At 43.6% G+C, this 26,720-nt stretch overlaps 1 protein-coding gene across 3 annotated transcripts in view; it reads right to left on the reverse strand.

The window, feature by feature from the left end:
* cbfa2t2 (CBFA2/RUNX1 partner transcriptional co-repressor 2) overlaps positions 1-19,901 on the reverse strand; it is a 37,754-nt gene extending 17,853 nt beyond the window's left edge. Inside the window, exons 1-2 of one of the 3 annotated variants that reach the window (XM_023281840.3) lie at positions 19,652-19,901; positions 12,852-12,930 (exon numbers count right to left, since the gene is read on the reverse strand). Coding sequence is in view for 1 of the 3 variants with exons in the window: in XM_023281838.3 (XP_023137606.1) it covers positions 19,652-19,679 (28 nt within the window). In the remaining 2 variants the exon portion in view is untranslated. Of the gene's footprint in view, positions 1-4,321; positions 4,746-12,851; positions 12,931-19,651 lie in introns of those variants that run through there. The other 2 variants (XM_023281838.3, XM_023281839.3) reach the window with 2 other exon arrangements.
* Between the last annotated feature and the right edge of the window lie 6,819 nt (positions 19,902-26,720).

Raw genomic sequence — 26,720 nt, forward strand, 5'->3', positions numbered from 1 at the left:
CAAAGCTAACATTAAGGCCGGTCTGTTTCGGACCAGGTGTCAGAGGCTTTAACAGCCAAATGGCCCGGGCTCAGGTCCAACCAGATGTTGCGATCACCACGTGCCTACACTTCCAGTCCTGACTCAGACGGGAGAGTTGAAAAAATGACCAAGTAGGGTTCACATTTAAGTTCAGCTTTAGAGTTTTATCTAAACTTCAAGGCATTTTATTGACATTCATCCTGAAAAATATGGCAGGTGTCTTCAGTTTTGAGAATCTCAAAATTGAGATACAGTGTTAGTCATCCATTATTTAATCTGTTCTGGCCTATCACGACGTGGCATATCAAGGCACACGGTGTTCACATTTCTCCGATCAGGCTTTCAAAAACACATTGTTGGCAAAACAGAACAAAAGGAAGCCATATCACTGAGCTCATAAGTAAAACAGGCAAGAAAAAAACTGCAACAAAACACATTTAACTGTATCGTACTGTAGTAAAACAAAGACTTTATCCTTTCTGCAAACATTGACTATACAGATGACTAATCTGTCACAATCAGGTTTTGGTGATGCAATGAATAAAAAGGGGGATGTACAGGGAGTAGGGTCCATAAAGTCCATAAACAGAGCTGTGAGCAAGCTTAGCCCAGCTGCATGAAAGACCAGAGCTCAACAGCCGCTGTGAGAGACAGATAAGTAAAACAAAGAGGCCAGCTGTGCTCAAAACAATGTGGAGAATGAGAGAGATAGCCGTGGAGGATGAGTGTATATCTGTGAATGTGTGGGCAGAGGCGTGTTATCATTGTGTTATGCGTATTGTGTACGGGTTTGAGTGCACATATGTCTGCAAACACGGTGTATTTTTTTGTGCATGCGTCCTGACAACATAGATTATACTTCTCAGTGGCCACATAGGATTACACTGTGGCTTCAGCCTAACATGTCCTTCAGTGAAAGTGTTTCATGTGTGTGCTCAAAGTGTCAAGTCCCACCCGAATCACAGTCGACGGGGTGGTTTTCTGTGAGTAAAATGCTCGCATTTATATCCACGCTTTCTCAGAACGAGGCACGGGGAAGGAAAGGCAGAGAAAGAGAGAAAATAATGACTATGACAGACAATACAAGGAGAGAAGCAACGCCACCCATTTCTTGTCCACCCACACACCTAACAACACAGCACATACTATGTTTTTTTTTTACTTCACTTAAGAATCAACTCTTGCCTTTTGGGTTTTGCACTGGAAAAATGACACTGTCTTTCCAGGAAAGCTGCAACAATTTTAAATGCATCCTATTGCGCAGATATTTCTTTTTACAGGTGCCCACAGCAAATTGGTGTTCCTTCTGTCTCTATAAGCCTCCTTGGTTAGGTATTGGAAAACTTGGCGCTGAAGCTCCATTGCATAATATTTGGGACATTAACATTGAAATGACTCAGTGTAATGTGAGAGGGTAGCTAATGCTGCTGAACAAGCTGAGAAACAACACGTTCTTTGCCGCACCCTAACCACGCACACAAGTTTTGATTCCCTGATGTGCATACGGACTGCAGGTTACATCTCACTGCTCTAAACAACCCCAAATATAAAAGGTTATTCTGAGCAAACAAGCTCAAATAAGGCGAGTTTATGCTACCAGTAAGGCAAAAAGGAATGAATTTAACAAATGGCTACTGAGGTAAACTGATCTATCCGGCGATAACATTAACAAATATTGGACTCTGCCAGAAAAACTGATGTCTTCCCATGTTGGATAAATAAATGAGCTGTCCAATATTGTCAACAGCTGTGTCACTGTCAGACTATTTTGGACTTCTTTTGTTCAAAAACGATAACACAGCTTTCAAAACTAACCCTTTCCTACAATTTTCTTTTTTTGCACAAACAAAAAGCCTCTTGTTTTATGCAATTATTCCTTCATTTGCACAGCCACTAAATATCAAATCAGATCTTGAACTGAAACCAGTTAAAGGCAATTTTACAGCCATTTAAGCACATGCTGATACTCCCTCTCAGATCACACCAGCTTAGTAAATAAAGCTCTTGTCTTGGGTCACTGAGCAGGTCTCTCAGGCTAGCAAAGGGTCAGCAGACCTCTCTCTGCAAGAGACCCTCTGACTTATTCACTTAGCACAAGGAGAGCAGCTACGATGTCAACGGGGTTGCAACAGGAGGGATGGGGTGAGTGCAGGTGCTTGGACACAAACACATTTCTGCATTCTCACTAACAGCCAGGAGATGCTCCCCATGATGAAACAATCATTCAGAGCGCTACTTGTGGTGATTGAGGGGTTTCTGTTGAATAAATGACCCGACCCTTTCATGTCCACACACACACACACACACACACACACACACACACACACACACACACACACACACACACACACACACACACACACACACACATAAGCAAGCACTCACATTCAAATGCACAACCTCTCACTGAACCCCCGGGGCCAGATATCACAGCCGTCACCACTGGAACTAATAGAGCACTTCCTGCAGCAAACTCTTGAAGCAGCTGTTCTGTTCTCTTTCTCTTTCTCTCTCTCTCTGTGTGTGTGTGTGTGTGTGTGTGTGTGTGTGTGTGTGTGTGTGTGTACATGCTGAAATATGGGGTATTCTGTGGATGAATTCTTCAGATAACAGCATGGTGAGCATGGGTCACGGTGGTCTGTTTCTCTATTACTACACTTTCAAGGCAGAGAAACTCGCAGCTGGGTTTGAGGTCAGAAAGAGAGAGACAGAGAGAGAGAGAAAAGCTGCAGAATGCTATAAGACAAGCAACCTTGTAGTTCAGCAGACACAATGTCTGCGAGACACCTGGTGCACACATGGAGATACTTCCTTCGACTCAAACATGCACTTATCAAGTATGTGATCAAAAGCTTCAAAGCCACATGCATCTGTGGCAAAAACTGTTACTGACTGTCAGGAATTAACGGAAGCAAAAAAGAAATTTCTCAGTACAATAACCTGTAAATGTCCTCTGTGCAAACAAATATGCAAACACAGAGACTCGCATGCACACAGATACAGCAGAGTCGTCAGGAGCATGATAGAGTCCAGCAGACCAGACAGGGGTCTCTGATTTGAGACTGTGCAGCTGGCAGTTATTCGTTCCTATCTCCCTGATGGACTGGCCTGGCCTGGTGTGACACTGGCCAGGTCTCTCTGTCTATTCTCTGTCTGTTTCTCCCTCACATGCCTCCTCCCTCCAGATCCTCTCCATGCACAAAATTTAAAAAAAAAAAAAAAACACACACACTTTCTCCTGCAAGGTACTGTACATGGGCACCCCAGGGAAAATATACAATTTGACATTTGCACCAGGATCCGCATTCCCGCCGATGTCAGTGTGTAACATGTAGGCACAGCATGAAAGACAGATACAGCAGTTTCCCTCCTCTACCCATATGTCTGGGATACTGTACAACAGATGCACACGTCTTATTTACCTAGTTTCTTCTGCTCTGCTTGCCATGTGGAAAAACTGATTACTATCCGAGTAAAGGACAGCTGAGAGGGATAAGCCCCTTTCACACACAAAGCCAATCACATTGCAGTTTATTTATCTGGTTGAGATCGCTGTTTTTGCTATTCGCACATAAGTTACTTAAAAAAGACAAAAATCTCTCCCCACATATCGTAACTATTCCAGCTAGGCTGTACTTTTCTTCTATTGCCACAAGCGAGAAAAAAAACTGGTGAGATCAGGGAAAGTTGACAATTAAAGAGACCACAAAAGGCTCCATGTTTTGGCTTCTAGACATGGGAACGTTGCTGCTTTCTTTCTCACTGTTTGCTGTGAGTTCTGGAAATCTTTCTGCATACCGTGATGTCAAACTGCTACAACATCCTTATCTTTGAAAAATATTTTACTGGAGCTAATGTTTCCACATTATGCCAAACACAGAAAATGGACAGCTGCCATAAGGAGAAATCCTTCCTGAAAACGAAACAGCCTGATAAATGACCACATATTTCTAAACTTAAACAAAATATTTTTTCTTTTTTTTTTTTTTTTTTTTACAGTGATTAGTCTTTTGCCCATATGGCAGCAGAAGTTTTCTGTGCACAGGTAGAGGAAGCTTCCCTCTTACCTCTGTCAAAAAGGATGAAGAGATAAAGAGGAAAGGATGAGGCACCATCTGTACAGTAGAGAGCAGCTCTGGGAATTAGGATGAAACACACACACACGCACACATATAAACTACACACATAAACTGCAGTTTTCCACACACTCACTCACTCATAGAGAAAAATGAACACCAATCACCAAAAATATACCCAGGAAGACAAACAAAAATCCAGATTGGAACTCTTCCGCTCCTACCTCCACTCTAGTAGAGTCCACTCTTCAGTCCTTGGAGAAAGTCAGCTGCAGTGTTGTGGTTTCTGCTTTCTTATCCTTCGCTTTTTGTCCCTTTCTGTGACTCCACGCCTTCATATGTCAGGCATGTGTTTGCATTCCCACATATGTGAGCTCCAGTGTGGCGAAGGCCAGAGCCAGAGACACAGATGGCACCCAGATGGAGACAGATAACGGAGCAGACCAGCAAACACCGCACACACTCTCGCTTACTTTCCTTCTGCCGTTGCCGTTCTGATTTCTCTCATGTGAAGCTCCCTGTGCTACTCTCACTATCGCCGTTTGCTCAGTCTGCCTCAACCGCCGCACTTAATTCTCTCCCCTTCTTTTTCTCATTGAATATTGCGTCCTCTCTCACGCTTGCTCTCTCAAGCTCTGAGCCTCCCACCCTCCCAATCTCTCTCTCTCTCTTTCAGCTCATGCTCCTCCCCTATTTTCCCACACACTGTCCTCTCACTGTTTTCATGGGTCGAGTGCTCCGGCAACGTCACAGCCCCCATCCCACCCCCTCCGAGCCCTACTCCCCACCCATTCCCCCATGGATCCAGGCCAATCATCCACTGCTGACTGGCCCTATTCAACCTGCATTCACCGGCAATGGACCCTGCAATTAACATAACTAATTGCTTTGGCACCTAAAGGCTAAACAAGAGGCTGTGCCAAGGGAGACAAAAGTCTGTGTGTGTGCGTACATCTGCAAGTGTGTGTGTTTGCATGTGTGCGTGAGGTGGTGGTGGGGGGGTCGGGTCTTTTGCAGTCCCACCTCCTTCCAACCTCCCCTCTACCCTTTCAAGGGAAGTGGGGATCTCCCTTGAAAATGTTTTTATACTAAACACCCCCTCCTTCCCCCCTTTTAGGCTCTTTCACTGAAGCCCTCTTTTGTCTCAGTTCCTTAATGCAGCCAGCTCAGCCCTACCTTGCCAGCCAGCCAACCCATTGGGGGACACTTGAGGAGCATGAATGAGGTATTCTTCTCTCCTCTTCAACTCTCTTACCCTCTTCGTTCCATCTTCACTGAGTTAAACTTAAATCACTGTCTGATTTATGCCCGGCCCCGCGTGCAAAGTGGCAGCGTAAAAGACAATACAAATTAAGATAATGGTGTCTGGGTGAGATTGGGCAGCCTGCGCACTTAATTCACTCCTGCCTATTATTCCATCCACCAGTTTACTTCTAGAAAGTACAGAGGATCGTGCTAACTTCATTCAAAGCCCTGGGTAAATAAGACATTAATCTGTTTTTAATTAGACAGCCAACCATTGAGAGAACATGATCAACGTGTGAGAATCCACAGACTCTTGGCTCTGTAAACAAACAAGCAAGTGCTGTCGGATAAACAGTTCATTAGGAAAAGGTGTTGCCCCTTTTCTTTGCCCACATCTGCAATCAAGCACACACTGCAGAACAATCACTTAAGGTATACACAGTCTATGAGTCTAATAGTACAGTTAGAAAATCAGCAATCACAAGATGGCTCAGTGTGGGGTGTTACGTTGCTACGGGTTGTCAAAAAAAAAGCTACATTTGACTGAATATTCACCCATAATAACCTCTGCCTCCCCACCTCTCTTGCAGCAGGCCTGCTCTATTCAGGGTGCATCTGGTCAGTCAGCAGGCTCAGAGGCAGGACCAGGTGGTTGCGAGAGAGGCAGAGAGGGAGGGGAGGGGTGAAAAGATGGAGAAATGAGGAAGGCCGAGCATCTGAAGCCACATATTGTAAGCAACATGCAGTTGTAGCACATAGTAGGCGGTGATATGACACCACTAATGGACAAAGGCTACTAGCTGATTGAGACTAAAACAGGTGTAAATGAGGCAGGTGGCAGAAGAGCAAGCATGTCTAGAGTCCTTGGCTAAAAATAGACATCACTCATTATACACCTCAATACAAGACCACATATAAGAAAGCGTTTAATTTTATCATTTTTACTAAAAGCTGTAGAGGAAATGTGAGGTGGTAATATATTGAAGAAACATCATCAAGTCTACAGAATCTATATAAACTACCAAATTAGTTCACCAATAGCTTTCTGATTAATTGTTTAATCTAGACTAAGCTCTGCAATAATTTAAGGGGCAAGTTTCTCTCCAAAAAGTTGTCCTTCAAGTGTATTATCACAATCACAAAGTATCCCCAGGGACATACACACATGAGCTGTACATGTTCAGACTCAAATCCTTTGTGAAATTCGTAACCCCCTCATTCATTTGCATGGAAGCACTCCGTTGCCAACGCAGGTGCACCGAGTTCAACGTCCTGGTAGATTAGTTTGTAACATGAGCGCTGCGCACTCATCAACCACAATAAAACCACCTGCCTCATACTGTGTATGTCCCCCCTTGTGCCACTAAAACAACTCTGACCCATGGGCCATGGACATAGGGCCTCTGGGGGTATCCTGTCGCATCTGGTACCAGAATGTTATTGGTGGGGCCTTTGTGGATCAGGCTTGTTTGATTGCCTCCAATGGATCCTCGATCTGTCTGGAATATTTGAAATTTTGGAGAGTGGTCAATGTCCTCTTTGTCTTGTTCCTCAAGCTGTTTCTGTGCTGATTTTGTGGTGTGGCAGGATGAAGTGTGAGTGATGGAGTGACGGGGAGTGTGCATGGCCTACAATGTTTAGGTGGGTGGTATGTATCAAAGTAACACAAGATTGCAAGGACCAGGGTTTCCTAGCAGTGCACTGCATGGTAACAACATGATCAATAGTATTTATTTTACCTATACTGTTTACTAGGCAGTTGTGATGAAACACAAAATAGCTGCTGCCATAGTAACTTTTCAGAGTTTTAACAGGTAGCCCCGTGTCCAAACAGCACAGGTCGCAGCCTAGGGTGGAGATGTTGGGTGAAAAGTACCGTGAGACAACGAAGTTCAAACCAGGATGTCAAATTTCAAATACAGAATATTGTATGCAGTTACAAGCTTATCAGATGCCAAAACACTGCACAATAATCTGAATTACTCAGTCCGTTGCGTTATCAGGGTGGCAACTATTTTATCTTCACAAAGCAAACAGAAGAGAATTCTTCTAAGGGTTTGGCCAACACAGCACTTTTCAGCAGGACGTGATGCATGGCAGCAAACTGAGACCAGTCTGACTTTCTTGTTGGACAACCTTGTCTTGACACCCTGCTGTGTAGACGATCTGGCCCCATTCAAATGAATGACAGGGCTGCTTTTTTTCACGCACGGTTGAAGTGGGTTTGAATGAAGGCTTAAAAGCCATTGTGCAGTGTTTGGGTGTCTGCTTAGCCTTTAAACAGATTAATCTTTTACTCCAGGGGGCTTCCTTCATTGTCTCACTGGTACCTGTAGCAAAATACCAACATAGTACCTTGAGCTGTTTAAATGCAGCACTGTTTTTGGTCTCTGCACACCGTTGAAAGGAAAAGCTGGATGTCACTGTCAGTTGTTTGTGAGAATTATTTACCAGAATCAGTCACTGCACAAGAGATGAATAAAAAGAACACTGGCCTGAAGTCTGAATAATTCTCTTTCCAAAAGGTCCCAAATAAGGAGAATAACCAAGTAAACTATTCTGTGCTTTGCTTATTATCTTTAATATCAAAACAGTATGTTGTTTGTATGCATATTGTACGGTTTCCTTTTACTGGAGCTGCTCAAGCCTCACACAGCTGTTTGCCATTGTGTGTATGTGTGAGAGAGTGAGAGAGAGAGTGACAGAACAAGAGACTATGCAGCATCTGTTTCTGTTCACACGCTCCCTATAGCCAAACTTCCACTTTTAGAAAAAGTAAACAGCATTTTTTTTCGAAAGCGTAGAAAAAAATGAGAGAAGAGAAGGAGAAGAGGGAACGTGGGGGATTGAGGAATTGGTGATTTAGTAAACAAGATAGGAATGACTAAAACCAAAACATCAGTTCTCTGTGTTTGTATATTTCAAACCAAAGAAAATGTAGAAATGAAGATTTGGTGTATTGTTTGTCCATTCCTTCATTTACATGTATTTGCAATGCTTTTTTCACCTTGTCATTTATGCAGCGCACATTTACTGACAACAAACTCCAACCATTTCCCTTTAACAGCCTTTACACTTCTGAATAATTGGATGCATGTGTGCCTCTGGAGAAAACTGTGTTTTCTAAGGTGTCATTATCATGACAATAGATGCAGAAGCAGCCTGTCTATAGCTGCATGAATGGCATACAGAAGTAGTGCATGTGCTGCTGAGAATGGAAAACTGCATCTCTAAAAGAGGACCGATGGCTGACCCCCATTCTGCCAAAAGACTAATTAACTCGGGTGGTCTTTCACACCAACAATAGCATTACAGGAAAACAACAGCAATGGAGTCTACTGGTGTATTATCATGTAGTATCAGCTGAATAAGATGACATACCAACAAGTTTAAAGATGTAACACATGAAACTAGTTGCAGAAGGTACAGTCTACAAGGTTTTGGGCGTTATGTGTGCATGCAAATATTAGACTGGGTAAAATAGTGTTTCATTTTTGGATGACTGAAGAGCTGTAGATTTCTCACGTGGTCAACGGGTTCACTGAATATGGAGCTCAACAGAACAACAAGGTCATCGAGCTTTCACATTATGGCCCCAGCTGTGTACTCATGATCCTGATCCCGTATGGACATCCGACCTGATATTCACTGCTTAACTAGCAGGCTTCTAGTATTGGTAGCAGAAAGACGGAAACTGGGAAATGTGAGATATCCTCTGAAGACATAAGGTCACTTGGGCAGCAGGACTCGTCAGTGCCGCTGGGTGTTGGAGAAAACTCTGCCACTAACACAGTGTAAACCAGGAATTACACGTATTTCCATAAAGTAACACAACTCACACATGGTGAGAGCATTTTGTATTTCAATACTCACTGAGGGGTTTCAGAGGATAACCTGGGTGATGGGATTTTATTGGGAGTTGCTGCCAAATCAGTATGAGATGATGACAAAAATCTTTATAAGTACAAAAAAAACATGTGGCTTTGTATTTTTTTCCCAGCTACGTCTTCCAACAGTCAAAAGTTTTCCAGCTTCCCACTGTGTGAAGTCAATCTTTGTGAGTTTGTGTGTGCATGTGTCTGTAGTGTGAATGTGGTCTTATCGGTTGTTAAGCCCGTCTATCATCATACAGTGTGGAAGTGAGCCAGAACAGCTCATTCTCAGGCCAAACTCCCACCAGTTTTGACTTCACTGGCTAGAATGTCTCTATGGAGTTCTGACACAACATGAACTAGCACAAATAAAGGCAGGATTGTATGTAAAGTTCAGGCCTGCTTGTATACATTTTATGCTGTAATTCAAGACAGAGTAAAGTGATGACCACATGACCACCACTGTGCATGTACACACACAGACGAGGAAGAAAATGATCACACACAACATCCTTTTCATGCTTCTGTGTTACTGTGTTATTGGCCGAACACAAAGAAAACATTGTGGGTGACTGAAAGTTAAAGTAGAGCAGAATCATTTTGTTTTGCATCACCCGTAGCATTTTGAAGCAACACATTTTGCTTATGGTTGGTGAAAATAAAATGCAGTGAAAACACACAGCTGCTAATAAGAGCTGATGAGTCTTTGGTAGCAGACTCACAGCAAAAATGATCACCACCAGATACTACCAACAGCCCAAGAACACTGGTTTAGTGTGTCAAGGCCCTCTAAAGCGTTAACATACCAGATGCCTCCCCTCTCTCCCTCTCTCCGTCCGGCTAGCCGATAAAAATTTCGGGTAATTATTCATGGTGCTGCTATTTTTTCCCACCAAACCTCATCACTGCTGCCCCCCTTTCCCTCTACCCATCTTACCAGCATTATCCCTCTGTCCTTCCTCCTGATGTTGGCTAATCTGATGCAGCCATAGATTTCCCTGTCTGATCTTGCAAGGCCACATTTTCCATTACATCTACTACAGCACATTTATCTAATAGGGACACATCATTTTCCAGGTCCGTGACTGTCTGGAAGACCGTTTACTGTTAAAAAAAAAAAAAAAAAAAAAAAAACACACAGTTGGAGATCAAAAACGATGCTTCTCGGTAGTAATCAAGGGCAAAGTGAGGGCTATTTTCTCTCTGTCTGCAGGCTTAGATGAATGATAGGTCGCGTAAATGAAAAACAGATAGTGTAAAGCTCCTTCTTACTGTATGTGTTGGTTCTGGACAGTGACAATTAAAGAGCATTGGAGGATGGTGAGATTCCCAGAATACCCTACACACATATTGTACACACACAGTTTTGTTTCTATTTTAATATGTTTAAATGTCAAAGAAACTGGAAAAGAACCTTTAAAACCTTTCTTCTTCCTTCACTCACAAATAGCTAGATAAATAGCAGTTGGCAAACCACAAAATGGTTCTGGTAAGCAGTGTGGCTGAGTAGATAAATCATTTCACAAACATGCCCAATGGCATAGATTACTTGGTTGTAGGGGCAAATCTTCTAATTTTGTGCCTCTTTCAGTAATCACTCAGCATGAGGTTTAAAATAAAGTTGGTCAACACCAGAAAATGTGGTTCCATCACATACCAAGCAACAAAACAGCCAGGATTACCAATATCGGCAGTTTCTTTGTCAAAAGTAGCTATAACACTTCAAAATTATGTTGTGATTGTTCCGACATGGTTTGGGGTTCAGAAGGTGACAGGTTTTGCAACGCTATTGACGCTATTAATTCTCACACTTTCTCACAACGGGAGTATCTGTTTTGTGGTAACACCCTAATCTTCGCTACTGGTACTTTTGCAAGTTCAATATGTGTTGAGTTTACACTGGTACATACTGCCTCCAGGTAGTAGACACATGCCTAAAACCTGGATAGCTTCCACAGCGTTAGAAACTCACTTCAGCTGAAGTGACTTGTATTGTGATTGTCTTACAAGTGCTCAGTGCTGAAACCGTTCAGTACTACAAAACTGTATACTTGACTCAGTTCGACTCAGTTATGACTAATGCCAGCTTAGTCTAGTCGCTGTCCTCATCACTATCCATACATGTCGAACACCAGCTGTTTATATCGAATGCCAAATACCACAGACGCATAATCATTTAATACATGCACAGTAGGTTGTTTCTATGTATTTCACGCATACACAACGCTGCCAAACATTTGCGCTTCTGCTGTTGTGGTGTTGTAGCTGCAGACAGTGTGGGATGCTCACGGATATGGACAGAATAGTCTACAGACTGTTGTTGACTTAGACTTCACATAACAGAACTCAGATCACACAGACCCTACCAGACACATGCATACTTGCAGATGTGAAAAATATAACACTGGCCTTTGTGAATATTATTTGTGTTGCATACTAAGACTTGCTGCTGCAGTTTGGTTAATATTAAGACTATGTTTCATTCGAGTATCCAGACACAGAACGAATATATACAGAGGGAACCGAAAACACCAAAACCTACGTGGATAAGCCCACAACTAATTCAAAATAGCAATCTTAGGTCTCAGACTGAAATTTTGAGAGAACTTGTCATCTGTGCCTGCAATAACTCATCAATATTTGACTGAACATACATGAATCAGAAAGTGAAACGATGCACTCTTCTCCTTGTTATTTCCCATGGAGCGTCTTTGTAAACTGTTTTCACAAAGACATCTGTTTTTACAGAGTCATCGTGACAAAGCTAGTCGAGTTCATGAAACACTGATGTCTCATTTATCAATTCCGGGAGAAACATTTGCTAAGCTAGTCTGTTGGATGTTAAGTAATGCTGCATTGCTTAAACAATAAATTGCTGAACTGCATGGTGCGTCACTGCAAACACTGGAAATAAATGCTAGTAGAACATAAAATAATCATCAAAACATGACTCTACAGCACCTCTAGTAGACTAACAGGGCAAATTGTCAAGCTATAGGTGATTATATGATAATTTCAAATGTATCCAGCAAGATGTATCTTTTGGGCAACAATACTGTAGTTTGGATGGAACGTCAAAAAGACCTTCAAAATATCTGCATTAGTTTGGACATGGCTTTGATGTTCACTCCAATGAGTCCCTCAAGGCTCATCCGCAGCTCATCTCAAAGACATTAAGAACAAATGGGGGGCTGTTCGGGGGGGGGGGGGGTCCCACGGTGCTTTTACACAAAACAACCACCGACTGGCACTTTACCCCCTCCTGAGGTCCCACAAGCCCCAACACGCCTATCCCCTCACCTCGTCCCCCCACCAGTCTACCGACCTGCCCTCGCTCTGCTCCGTCCTTCCATTCAAAAACCATCGCGCCCTCCTTTTCAGTCATTCTCATATCACCCATAACAAATGAGTCCCGTATTTTCTTCTCTCCCCTCTCCTCTTCCTCCCCCTCCTCCCTCCCCTTATTTTCTCTGTCTCTCACTCTCCCTCTCTTCCTCTCCTTCACTCGGTGCCGATGAAAGGCAGGCATTGAGCCGGCAGTGGCATTCCAAAACCTCAGGCCTCGGCTCCAGTGTGTCTGGCTATTCAACACTGCTGGGAGCCATTAGTTTAAGTAAGGCCTGACCCGCCTACTCACCCACGGAAAACCATCGGATCTCCTGTTACACTCCACACACAGAGGGGAGACACACGGCTGCTCTTCGGGTGCAACGGGTCTGTATAAGAGTGTAAAACAAGGCAGAGACAAATAGAGATGAGTAAATATACTAAGTGTGAGTATGGGGGAGAGTGAGAAACGCATGCATGAGGGTGTCTTCATGAGCGAGGGGGAAAGTGAGTGAGAACATGTTTGTGTGTTGGTATGAGAGAGACGAAGCGAGAGAGTGGCTGCATGTGTGCTTAAAATTTATGAGCGGCGGGTCACACGCTCACTTGGCTGCATCTTCTTGAAGTTTCCACACAACGAAGCCAAGTGCGTAGCCAGACGCCAAACCCTTCTCACCAATAACTTCACTTAAACGATATTCAACAACCGCGCACTCTTCGAGCCTCTCCGGCCGCTCCCTTGTTTAACTTATGCAGCAGATACATCAACGGGCATATCCATCTATGGGGGCTCACAGTTAAATCTTAAATGCACCAATTTTGCTAATTGGAAAATGATACCACGGATCAGAAGTTGCTCTGTGTTGCCAGCTTCGCCCAATTGTCGACACATAAACATGAATAGTTCCCATAAACAACTCCATGTTTGGGAGAAGATGTGGACGAGCCCACACACAGATGTAACACATACAGTGAGTTACTACGAACAGGACATTCCTCTCAGGACAAGAAGCTGTACTTTAGGGACAGTACTGTACAGTGTATTGCTCACAGCTGGCTGGTAAAAAAAACAACAAACTTGTGATTTCACTACTGTTTTTTTAAAAATAGAGAATCGATTATTGTCCGAATCTGAAATTCATCATTTACAGAGTTATTGTCTTTATAAAGATGTCACTCAGAGAGGATGAACTTAAAACTTCATAACTGTCAGTTTTCATTGCCTCTACCTCCCACATGTTTGGATGTAACAGAAAGAAACCATAAATAAATCTAGATAACAGGTAATTAGCAATGATTAATGCATAATTGTTAGTGTAGAATGGATGTTAATGTCAGCACTGGAGCAAAAGTCACTTCACTTGTGGTAAAGTGCGTATGTTAAGAAGTATGCTTTAATGTGTTGTGCAATTGCTTACAGAAAAGTAATTAACATAAAATCTTTTAATCGAGCTAAACAGAAAATTTCCCTCAGTTGTATAAAAAAGACCAAAGGTTTAGTTCTGCTTCGCCTGTGGAACTTCTCCATGCCTGCTTTTGGTTGGCCTCTTGCAGAGAAAATTAGCAATAGCATGAACATCGCTTTCTGCTTCCAGTGTTATTATAAAAAATTGACTTACATGCTGTGTCCAGAGTCATAACAACTCCCACTCTTGTCAGTGCCACCACACTGAGCTGCCTCAGTTAAATGCACACTGCCAGTGGGCTAAGACAAGGAAAAGCTGTCTTTTCTGAAAGGCAGGTGATGACGACAACATCAACTAAGACTTAATGTTACTTTACACAGTTTATTTCTTTTTTTACCTGATGTGAAGTTTCCTGCTAGTAGCTATACGAACCTCCCATCTCTCTTTTTCTCTTCCTGAGGCTGTAGGAGCAGCTGTGTTGTTCTCTTCCCTGGCGATGGCCACACCTGTGATCTGCAGGTGGTTCATCTGGCAGCAGAGCCAGGAACACCTGGCCAGGCAGATACAGCCTCCAGGCTTTGCTCTGTGTGTGTGTGTGTGTGTGGGTAAGTGTGTAATAGATTTTGGGATTTCTGAAAGGCTCAATTAAAGCTGAGGGAAGATAACGGCTGGCTCCGCTCACACACACCCACGCACACATTCAGGGGCATGTGTTGGCATTTCCCAAGGTTAAGCCTCAGGGATGTTTGGACTTGTCAGTGTGTTGCAATACAATCCCCAAATGTGTGTGCGTGGAACTATAATAGAAGGGTGGCGGCATGTGTGGGTATTTACAGTTCTACTTGCTCAGGTTTTTCTTTATTTTCAAGACATAACAAAGTAAGTGAAACCTCCTCCTGCCTTCCCACTTGCTCCTGCTTAGCTTTGTGGACCGAATGCTGCAAACATCTAAGTGAATAACAGGGAACCGGGGCAGCACCTGCTTTATTGTTGCTTTGCATACTCACCGCCGGTATGACATCTCGTTACAGCGCTCTGCTAGAACAAACAGGCAAAGACAACAAGCAGGGACACCAGCTGAGGACAAGACACATAAACACCAGCACCCAGAACATGATCCACGCTGGGAGCAAGAGCAGGCCGTCTGCGATGCGAGTTTGTGTGTGTAGCGAGAACACAGGTCCTCTTCTCTGACAACGCAAGGCCCAGCAGGAGTGAAATCAGAGAAGGGACAGATGAGGTGAACTTGACAAAAGTCATAAAACTCACAACTGACACAGAGGAGAACAGAGATACTGGCTTTGGCTACAATCCTCATATTCACTGCATGTGTGTTTTTGTGTCAGATATACAAAGTGAGACCAGACCAAGACAACACATCATCTTCATTCAATTATTTCACACAAGAGGAAACAATGTCAGAAACTTTGCTGGATCTACTTGTTGCATATGCTTTCCATAAGCTTTACACATGTTGCTGCCGATAATTGATCAGTTTGGCTTACCTATTCTTTTAATAAATTGACATAATATTGACAAAAGAAGAAGTGAGAGATGACCTTCTATGAAAAAAAGGCAAGAGTGGTTTTAAAAAGGTGTGATATTGTCTGAATCTGGTCAGAACTTGCACTGAGCCTTTGATAAGAACACATACACAGCTGGATGTCAGCTTTCCTCTGGTCAACGACAGGCCAGCTGCAGTTGGACTCTGCATGGTGGAGACAAGACAGATGAGAGGGGATGGAAAGAGGGATATGGGCAAATAAATGGAGGCGAAAATGAAGTGGGGACCGAAAGATAGGAAAGGAATAGAGGGAACAAAGAAAAGGGAACAAAGGATGGATGGAGGGAGGCAGAAACATGAGACAGAAACGGGAGGTGAGAAAGAAGCGCTGGAGTAACCCTGGAAGGCGTGGAGAAAAGGGTAACCAATGCTAACTCCTCTTTGTCTGAGCCAAGTGGGAAATGATGGAATGGGGTGAAAGGAATGAGGAGTGGGAACAGAGACACGGGCATTAAAAAAGCATAATGTGGTGATAAGTTTCTTTCACTTGCTTTTTTTCCCTTCGCCTGATCACTCTGAAGTGACTGGGGCCCTTTTGTTCCCATCCATTGACCCTCCGCTTAAAGTAGACGAGCAAATAAATGCCTACACACAACCGCAGGACCTGCATCTCGCTATCCCGATAAAGGATACAAGTTTTTTCTTTTCCTTGATGATTTAAATGCAACACTTTTAACAGATGATCACACAAAAGAGGCTTTAATCCCTTTTGGTTGAGTGCTTGAAAAGCCATATGACAAATGCAAAACCATTTTCAAATCCTGTGAGCCGCCTTTTTGGAATAGTCAAACGTGTCAGAGCGATGTTTACGCTACCTACTGACACCTGAATACAGAGGTCATGGCGGTGGCTGGCAGTATAACAAAATGACAGAGTTAACAACACTCAGGGACCAAGCTGAGACCTGCAATCAAGAGTGAAAAGCACAGCTGGGTTATCTTTCAGAGGTGGAGAAGTGATGTTTTGTCAGGGGGGTAGACGAGCACTGACGCTCTAATGTCCTTCGTCTCCTGTACGGCTGGTATTTCTGTGGATTGTTATTGCCGGGTGATCCTCGGTGCAAGATCACATCTGGATCCTATCCACCCAGCCGCTCTGTGCAGTGCCGCACTGCAACAAGAAACAGCTGTGCAAAACTGGCTTCAATTAGCCTCACATTCTCCCTGACAGTTAATCCCTTTCTACTCTCATTCTCTCACTGTTTAGTTCCTTTAACTGCTCGGTCACTCCTCTTTTTTTCTGTTTTTTTTCTGTTTAAAGCTTTGCTTCAGGTTGCCACACTGTCTGAAGTAATAGACAGGGGAACGCAGTGTGCTGGATTGGAAACAGACAATGGGACAGAAAGCTCAGAGGTCTCACGATACATGGAACATGACAAATCCTATCTGTTCAAAAAGACTGATGATGCTGTTTGTGGCGGTTTGGGATTCAGCACAAGTGAACTTGATAATAGGCTGCAGAGATGATATATTTTCATTTCCTGTCACAGGGTAGTAAACGCTTCACTACAAGCAGTCCTCATTTAAATCTCTGACTGCAGTTTTCACTGCACTGGATGATTAACAGTAAATGTATGGCACTTGCAATTAAAGTCTATTTAAGTTGTCATTCGTTCTTGGATTATTATTCAAATAGAAGATGCCAAAATCTTTGTTGTGGCTGACATATGTGCAGCATCGGGCAAGAAAATAACCCGATAAATCCAGCCTTTAAACATCTCTTTTCCCACTAAAACCGCACTTGGCAAACACTTAAGTGTGTTCCAGCAGTGGAACACATAGAATAAAATGTTGACGCTCATGAGTCATTAATCAAATTCAGCTCAGCTCGAACCTGTTCAACTGCGCACAATCTTGACTCAGCTAAACTGCAGCGAGGAATCCGGCCCAGATCGGTCCAGCGATAGGAAATGGGAGCCAGATTTGAGGTAGGGGTACCGATCTGATGGGCTTGATGAGCAAATCTGAAAGGTTCTGCAGTCATTGTTGCCCTGGGGCCTGAGTAAAACACTAACAGGTGGTAGTGCTGGTGGAAAAGACCCACGCGGAGACCAGAGGGAGTGAGAAAGATACTGGGCTCACAGCCTGACACAGACAAACACACACCCCAGCACACGGCTTTAGCAAAAACACAGCCAACGTCATGCATGACACATAGCACTGCACAAATACAGGCATTTATAGCACATAGACAGGCACAAGGACGTGAAATTTGACTGATTTGCATATATTTCAACCAACACAACTAAAATCTCATTGCACATGCCTGCAAACATACACACACACACACACACACACACACACAAGCTTACAAACAACCCACAAAGACAAGAAACTGTGCAGGGGTGAGTCAGAAAAGATCTGCAGGCACCTCTCTCTACCTCCAGCACAGGGAAATTGTCCCACATGGCAAAACACAAAGGGCCCACGTCTGGCAACGCTAACAGCCCACTCAAGCCAAAACCAATTAAGTCTCTAATGTAAAACTGCAGGGCCCCTTTGTCATTTATTTCCCCTTTTAATGTCATAGGATTGGAATCCAACTCTGTAACCCACCCCAAAGAAAAGAAGACAAGCCAAAAAGGGAAAATTATTAGGGGTTCCAAATTATCCACATGTTTTTGAGTAGGGCTAATTGAATCAAGGGAGAATGGAAATGATTGACTACTGTAGCGATGTTGAGACTAAATGCTCTTTAACACATTTTGTCCCAGTGTACACAGAGCATCCAGGCATCCCAGGGTGCTGATCGGCTCTCTGCACGACATCAAAGTGACCCAGCTAGACAACGATTACAGTAAAGCAGAAGATATTTTAACTTGTTTGATTCAGAGTGAGAATCAACTTTTCCAAGAAGAGGAATGCGTTTTTCAAACCCAGCATCTATCGTGTTTACAGTTTCACATTACAGTGCACACTCTGCTGCTCCCTGGTGGCCGCTGTAGTTCCATTATCATCATTATTGTCATCTTCAACATCCCCATCAGCAGCACAGTCATGTGTCTGTCTTGCGATTATTTGCTACTCTGCGGTGAAAAGGGGACGAACTGGAGCTCTAAGGGGAACAACAGCAGCAAATGTCTAGAGTCAAGGCTTTGGGTGACGCTGACCTCATTTCTATTCCATGACTAACAACTGTTTTAACTGTCAATTGGTTGCATATTCAAACAGAAAATGCCGAAGTCATTGTTGTGGTTGTCACATGTGGAGCAACTGAGCGACAAAGTGACCTCAAAATCTCGTTTAGAGCATACATTTCCCTTCATAACCGCACTCATCACACACTTATGGGAACCAATCGCCCCACAGCCCAGCCCTTGGGCCCCACTGGCAACACTTGCATTTCAGGACTGTACTATTGACCCCTGATGTAAAAGCAGGAAGAAATACAGGCAAAGAGGAAAAAACCTCCTCCTGGCATTAAGCAGCAGCTCCAGCTTGGTTTCACACCGCCTGGTGTTTTTGTCTTGAAAAGCTGTAAACTCCAGATGGTGGAAAGAGAGAGAGAGAGAGAGAGAGAGAGAGAGAGAGAGAGAGAGAGAGAGAGAAACTTAGCCTGGTGGATTAAGGGCTCCAAATCCTCTACTGAAAAGACACATAGACCGCAAGCTGCTATTCAATCAAATGGGAGCATAATAGCTGTCTTGTGGGGGCAATATCAAGGATAATGCATCCAATAGAGTATGTGTTATGCATAGTTTATTCCCACTCCTTAATGGATCTTAATGAGCGTAAGATCTTAGCGCACAAAGGGATGACTGAGTTTTTGTTTGCTCATTATAATGATTTGATATAATCTGAAGTAACACATTCAAAGGTCTTTTCTGCAGACTTAGCCTTCCCTGTGGGAGAAGAAGCCGCAAATAATGGTGTCTTCTTGGCACATTATGTAGATAGAGCCTAGTTCTGCTATATTTCCATTACCAGGCAGAGACATCTCTAGCTGAGATTGTGGCCCCTTAATTATGTAAAACACATGAATGAGATCAAGAGCATATGGAGTGTTTGTTGAGTCAACAGTGTGCAGGTGCAAATGTGCAGCAGATATACCTGTGGATAGATGTCAAGGTGAAGGGACTCAGGTGTGATGTTTTATTAAACTCTATAACAGGTGGAAAAAAATCACAAAAGGTTTACTTACAAGTTAAAGCACTCGGCATTCCGACCATGCCCTTCGAATTTTGGAGATTTCTTCCTCTTGGCAGAATGATGGTCGATCCTTGTCTTGTTTCTTTTTTGCCTGGTGGTCCTCCTCCTCCGAATAATAATAATAATAATAATAATAATAATAATAATAATAATAATCAAAATAAAACACTTCTGAATTAAAGAAACCAACAAGATCTGCAGGAGACGGTCGATCCGGTGCACAACTACGACATCGGATCTTCTCTCAGAGCCAGCAGAGTGTGTGAGTGGGCGGTACTAATTGTAAGCATTTAACCGAGAAAGCCAATAACCGCTCCGTTCCAGCAGAGAAACGGTGTCTCGGTGATGATTAACTCCGGAGCGGCAACAAAAGGACACAGCAGCTCTGCTCGGCGTAATCCTCGCAGCAGACAGCACGTCCGCTGCCTTTAGCAAAGTCGTTTCTGACCTCAACTTGTTGGTTGCATCGATTTCTTTTTTTTCTCTCCTGGTTGTTTTGTTGCTTTTTTAAATAGCCTCGATCTGTAGCATCGAATGCCTCCACGAACTGTCATTGAAACGATCAAGGGCAGCGAGGAGGAGGAGGAGGAGGAGGAAGAGGGGATGGTGGGTTTGTGCTTGAGAGTGCTGACATTTTTATTTATTTTATAAAACATTTTTTTTTATGTTTAACAGTAGAGCCGTGCGTAAAAAGTTCAATAGTTGGTGTGTCATCTGTTGAGCCTGCTGCGTGCCCACACAGCCAGAGTGAATCTGGACTCCATCCAAGAGCTTCACCTGTTATTCTTCTTCACAAGCATAATATTTGGATGTTGGGCTGAGAGGGATGTGAGCTATACCACCACCATCATCATCCTCCCCTCCCACAGCCACCCACATATGCCACACGCCCCCCCCCCCCCCACACACACACACCTCCTCCCCCTCCAGCTCTCTCCCATCCCTCCCTCCCTCCCTCCCTCCATCCTCCACTCCTGCCAGGCTGCCACCTGCTCTCTGCAGCATGCTGCACAGCTGCTCCGCTACAATAACAAATTAAGGTCCACCATGGCAGGCAGGCAGGCAGGAGTCATTACCTACTACTCCTGCTATGGAAGAGTTGAGGAGCCATCGGCTACTGGCCCCGTGTTGTTTCCCTCCTCCCTCCCCTCCTCTCCTCCTTTATGTGTAAAAGCCAGGGGCCAAGGGACACTAATTGTTTTGATGTGGATCGGGAGGTGGTGGAAAAGCTGCAGTTCGGGGAGTCACGTCTCGCTGTGTCAGTCGATGTCAGGTGTGACATGTGCTGCTGACTGGGCCGTTTCTACAAATTACATAAGAGCATCGCTGCTTAAATATCACTCTTGGTTGATCCGTATTCTCAGATTTTGTTGGATTAGCGTAAAATAATCAACCAAAGGAGCAGTTTCACTCTTCTTTTACCTGATCCCCATCTTCTCAAACTCAAATACTGTTTTCTATTAAAAGTAAGGGAATTGTGTTACTTACTGCCCCGTCTCAGCAGCACATTTGACTTCATCAAGGTTTGAGCAACTGTGATCAGTTTCATGGTAAAATTGTGTCTCTACTTAAGCCCCTGGGATCAAATCTGTTCAAGACAGCAAAACTTCCTCACAAAATTTGCTCCAGCTATGGGTACAAATCAGCACAACGAACACAGCTTTCATTAAGTTTGTGTAAGGTCCTGGGAAATATGCAGCAATGAATCTGTGCTGAGCAACAAGAAGTGTATGCAGAAAGAAGGAACATCAGATCGATTTATATGGGTCATCTGGTTGTTTCAATTAAACTGTGGTTGCACTGGACAGTGTCTAATATATTCCCAACATGACTGTGTGGTCACACGCAGCTCAGATCTGGTATATAAGTTTGCCGATGACCCAACAGTGCCAGCAATGGTGAAATGACATAGAGCCTCAGTGTTGACTACATAAGAAAAATGGGCATCATCACCCCATCACCACCAGCAAGGCCACCACAACATCACATAGGACAGAAAGTGCATGTTTAAGAGAGAACTCTTTTCTAGCTCAGGCAGCTTAAGACATTTATTATGGGCCCAAGGAGTCTATGAGCCTTCTAGCAAGAAACACAGGTGAGGACAACCTAACAGATTACATCCAGGATATCTACAACAGGCAGTGTATCCAGAAAAGATCACCGGTGACCCAAATCACTCTTACAAATGACTGTTGTGCTGCTTCCTTCTAGTAAATGGTACCACAAAATATTTCTGTATCATTGTGAGATAGCGGCACAGCGTCACTGCAACTATGACAACAAGTGAACACTATGTCAGCTGCCTGCTGACGATCACATGATTGTGATCCTACTACAAATCCACCGCTGCGTACTTATCTGTCAGAAATTATACAAGGAACATCAATTCCCGCCACCCGCTACATATTTAGGTCACGCGATTTGGTATCCGTACATAATGTACACAAGCATAACACACACCTGTGCTCAGCGCAAGGTCATTTTGTTTCTGGGTACATCTATATTAAATGGCCACATTCTATAGTGCCATCTGATCATCAATAACTAATAAACAAATGCTGCATTTTTTAAAAAAAAGAAATGCTGCATTTCTGACAATGCCATATGGGGGAATGAACAGCCTTGGTGGAGTACTGCGCTCTGAGCGCTTTTTTACAATACTAGTAAAAAACAAGTTTTTTGCTGGTATTGTTTGCATTCATTACTAATTACATAGCTATTTACATACAGCAAGTTGTAAATAGGAGTAATTAAGCTATACACGTTCACACCGATTCTGAACTAGAGCAGTAACATGGAAAGTTCCACCTTGAAAGTTGACAAAACTGGTTCCTTTGGTTTGTTACATATGAGACCCCCAAAGTCTGAATCTGTGTTTTTGAGTGATTGATATATTGCAGTTTGAAGGTGGAGCTGCTCAGTAATGGCCTTGACTGCCTAATTTGCTCATGATATGCCTTCCTGTCTATAAAAAAACATCATATGGACTTGCTTTACTTTCACTAGAAAGGGACTTTAAGAAATTAAGTGAGTACAGCAAACTGTTCATTACAGTATGACTTTCAATTTCATTGTGGAAATCCATTCATCATCGTAACCGAAGTCCATTTCTCATTCAATAACTTGCTCATTCAGTGAATCAAAACCTTTGATTGTGACAACAATGGCCTATCTAACTCATCTTGTCAACCAGCTCTGTGACAGGTTAACAAAGAGGTGACTAGTCAGTTAGCAGGAGGCTGAAGTCAGCGAAGAAACAGCTCAGACGGTGGTGGGATTTTCAGTAGCCATTATGGTCCCTCTGTGTGACAGCTGGCCATTGCCCCCCTTCATCGCCTTTCAGCGTCTTTGTCACAGCCTCTTTAATCACACCAGCAGGACTGTTACACAGCAAATAAGCTGCCATGACCTGCAAGCTGACTGAATGACTGTCCAAACGTATAATCTACTGAGCTGTTGTAAAGTTTTTGAAACATGTAACCCTCTCTCATTACCCCATTAACATTATGTCAGGATGGCTATAACCATTTACAATCAAGAATCAGTATTTTGTATTTTCAGTTCAAAGCTTTGGCTGAAAGGAAGACTGCACAAATTAAAGCAACCATAATACAGTGATAAGATATTTTCATATCAACATTTGATTATTTTACTACTTATATGTGAAAGGGGTCATTCAAAGTGATGAATCTACAGGGAATGATCCCCCAACTCGCTGACTGTTTCAGTTCTCTGGTCTGTATCTTTAATGTTTCAGTTCGATCTGACTTCTATCTGCATTGTTTTCACCATAGCACATCGGAGTTTTCAGCAAAAACGAAGCTATGAAAAACCCACTCTGCTCTGTAGAGGCAAATATTTCTTCAGAACTTAGTGGACATCAAAAACAGAGCAAAAAGAAAATAGACATAGTTAGCCAAAGACATGACTTCACATTTATACTATTGTTGGTACAAACTGTATGATCATGATCTGTTAATAGGCATCTGTTTCCAAAATAAACAATCATCCATCCATTCATTATCTATACACTGCTTAATCCTCATTAGGGCCATGGGTGGGCTAGAGTCTATCCCAGCTGACTTAGGGCGAAAGCATGGGACAATAGTCGCCAGTCTATCGCAGGACTACATATACAGACAAACAATCACACTCACATTCAAACCTACGGACAATTTAGAATTATCAATTAACCTGAGCATGTTTTTGGACTGTGGGAAGAAGCCCGGAGAAAATCCACACATACACAGAGAGAACATCCAAACTCCATGCAGAAAGATCCCAGGCCCAGGCCCAGGCCCAGGCCCAGGCCCAGGCCCAGGCCCAGGCCCAGGCCCAGGCCCAGGCCCAGGCCCAGGCCCAGGCCCAGGCCGACATGCAAACTCGGGATTTTCTAGCAGCGAGGCGACAGTGCTAACCACTAAGCCACTGTGCAGCCCATAAACAATCATTCCAGTTTTAATTTATTAAAAAGAAAAAAAAAATACTGAAATGACCACAATTTAGTGAATTTCTTACACAGGCAAAATACAGCAAATGTGAGTAATGTGTTCAAATGTGTTCAAACTGATTCAAGCAATCTAAACTTTGAGAGAAGGAAAATAAACAGTAATATTAACTGTCATACGGCCTACAAGTATTGTCTGTCATCAAGATTCAAAATAGGTACTGCTTGTTTTAAAAGATTGCACACATTCTTTTAACTGTGCTGTTTTCTGGTGTGAACTGACACTAACTAATAAACTGTGCTGAGTGACTTGTTACATTGGAAAATTATGGTATTTCTCGCTGTGGGCAAAATCGCCAGATATCATCGGACTAACTACCTCTGCAAAGTCCACTGAGTTCAGTAATAAGTGCCTTGCAGCGGTTCGATGGTGCTGACAGCACTGTGAAAAGACCCCATGAAAATATGAGGCCACATTCAGTATTTACCCTTTGCAACCCTGTTCACTCACCACTGTACAGTGGTTGACCTGACAGATTCTTAATCCCCATGTGGGAATGTTTTCTCCAATTATTTTCTCTTGCAGTTCACCGTGCAAAGTCAAGAGGGGGCAAGTCATTAGCTGGGACTGTTTACCCTACTTTCTCAGCAGTCATGCCATCTGTGTGAGCTCTGTAGGTTGCATAAGGCCTGGCAGATATGACACCTCCGCAAAACCTGTTCCTTATCATCCATTGTTTCAGTCTGCTCCTTCCAAAATTATCTTTCTTTTCTGTGTCTTTTTTCTTGTTTCTTCTATTGTCTTTTCACTATTTCACTCTCCTCACCAATTATCTTTTCATGATTTATTTACCAGTTGCATATCTATCTCTTCCTCTGTTTCATACACCTCTCCTCTCCTCCTGTCATCTCCAACAGCTGACAGACCAGACCCTGCCTGGTGGTGACACTTCACCCATGCCGACCCGAGCCAGATCCCTGGTCCATGTGGGAGCCAGAGCCAGGGCCAAGGCCAGGGTTTCTGCTGCGGGTGGAGGAGGGCAGAGGGGGGGAATACCGAGGCCAGCAAGATGGCCCTAGTCATCATAATCATTCATTGCCTGCTGGTCCTTCTGTCCCTGGCCTCCTCCCACTCCTCATGCTTTTTTGTCCTCCTCATGTCAGGGCCACAAGGCACGCGTATCAGCTGAGCCCAGGATGGTCAGAGTCAACGGGGTCAGGTGGCAGACGCCTGGTTAATTCTCCTGAGGACACAAAGTGCTTGCATCAGCTCACACAAACGGACACTGAAACGCACAGATAAAGACAAAACGCACATGCATTTGCATAGACTCGCATGCACGGTATGCACAGAAATAAGAGAGTGCGGGATATAGATAGACATGATATTATTAGAGAGGGGCTGGATCGTTGGAGGGGTTGAACAGATAGGCCGGCATTAAGAAGGAGGAGGGGAAGATTATAAACACATGACCAGATGGAGAGAGAGATAGCCCTATTATGTAGATCCCTTCAACCCTCTGCCCTGTCTCCTCTCCTTCACTTGAATCCCTCATGCATATATACCTTTACATTATTCAGTAGGTTATAATGAGAGTAACTGAATATTGTGGGGGTTAAAAAAAGAAAAGGTTGCTGGGTTGGTTAGATGGCAGAAGGTGGGCCACAGGTGTACAAGCCTGAGACTTATTCTTCTCTTTGACCTCTCATTATCACCCCCAAGTTCTCATTCATTACTATCCTTTCCTATGTCCTCGGGTGTTTGGGAGGCAGCGTGGTGTGTCTGCCTGCTGCAGTCTGTTCACCGCACAGTCTGTCATTCATATTTTAAGAATAAATTATTCCATATTTTACATGTATTATTGTCAGCTCATCTGTTTGTCTGTTTCGCAGTTTATCCATCTGTTTTCCTGTCTTTCAGCTCATGTCTGATCTCCCAGCTTTGCGCATTCTTTCCAGCGATTTTCTCAAATGGATTGCAGGTGCTTAACAATAACATGACTCCCAGTTGCGCCGATAGATTAAAACTCCAGAATCATCACTCATCTGACTGTCACTTTCGGTAGAAGTCTTACAAAACCCTAGTGTCACATCTAGCTCAATCTATTTTTCTTTTGTCCGTTATCAGTTCATCCATCTATCCACCAGCCTGTCCTGGGCGGCCTGTGGATGAGAGGTCTGGTCTGTTGTTGCAGAGGAACAGGTGGGGCAGGCTAAACAGTCAGCACAAGCCTTGAATCACACACACACACACACACACACACATGCAAGCTGCAGGGAGGCAGGCAGTCAGCCGCTCAGACACTGGCCCATATGGTAGACCTCTGGAGCTGTTGCCCTTAGCAGAGTAGGGGAGGGAAGGATGGAAGGAAGCAGAGATGGTTGGAGGATGGCAGGAGCAGGAGGAGGCAGAGGGAAGCAGGGGGAGGTTGAAACTAATCAGCAGGACACCCCAACTGTCCACTGTCTTTGGGGAGTTGAGACATGCATATATGTGGCTGATTGAACTGTGGGTGTAGAGATGACATGCGGGGGGTTGTAGCGTGTTCAATTGTGTGAGTGTGTATAAATTACTGGTTTTATTTCTTTTGTTATTCCACTTGATATCAGTTAT

Source organism: Amphiprion ocellaris, chromosome 5 (genome assembly GCF_022539595.1).
Source record: "Amphiprion ocellaris isolate individual 3 ecotype Okinawa chromosome 5, ASM2253959v1, whole genome shotgun sequence".
Lineage (NCBI taxonomy): Eukaryota > Metazoa > Chordata > Actinopteri > Pomacentridae > Amphiprion > Amphiprion ocellaris.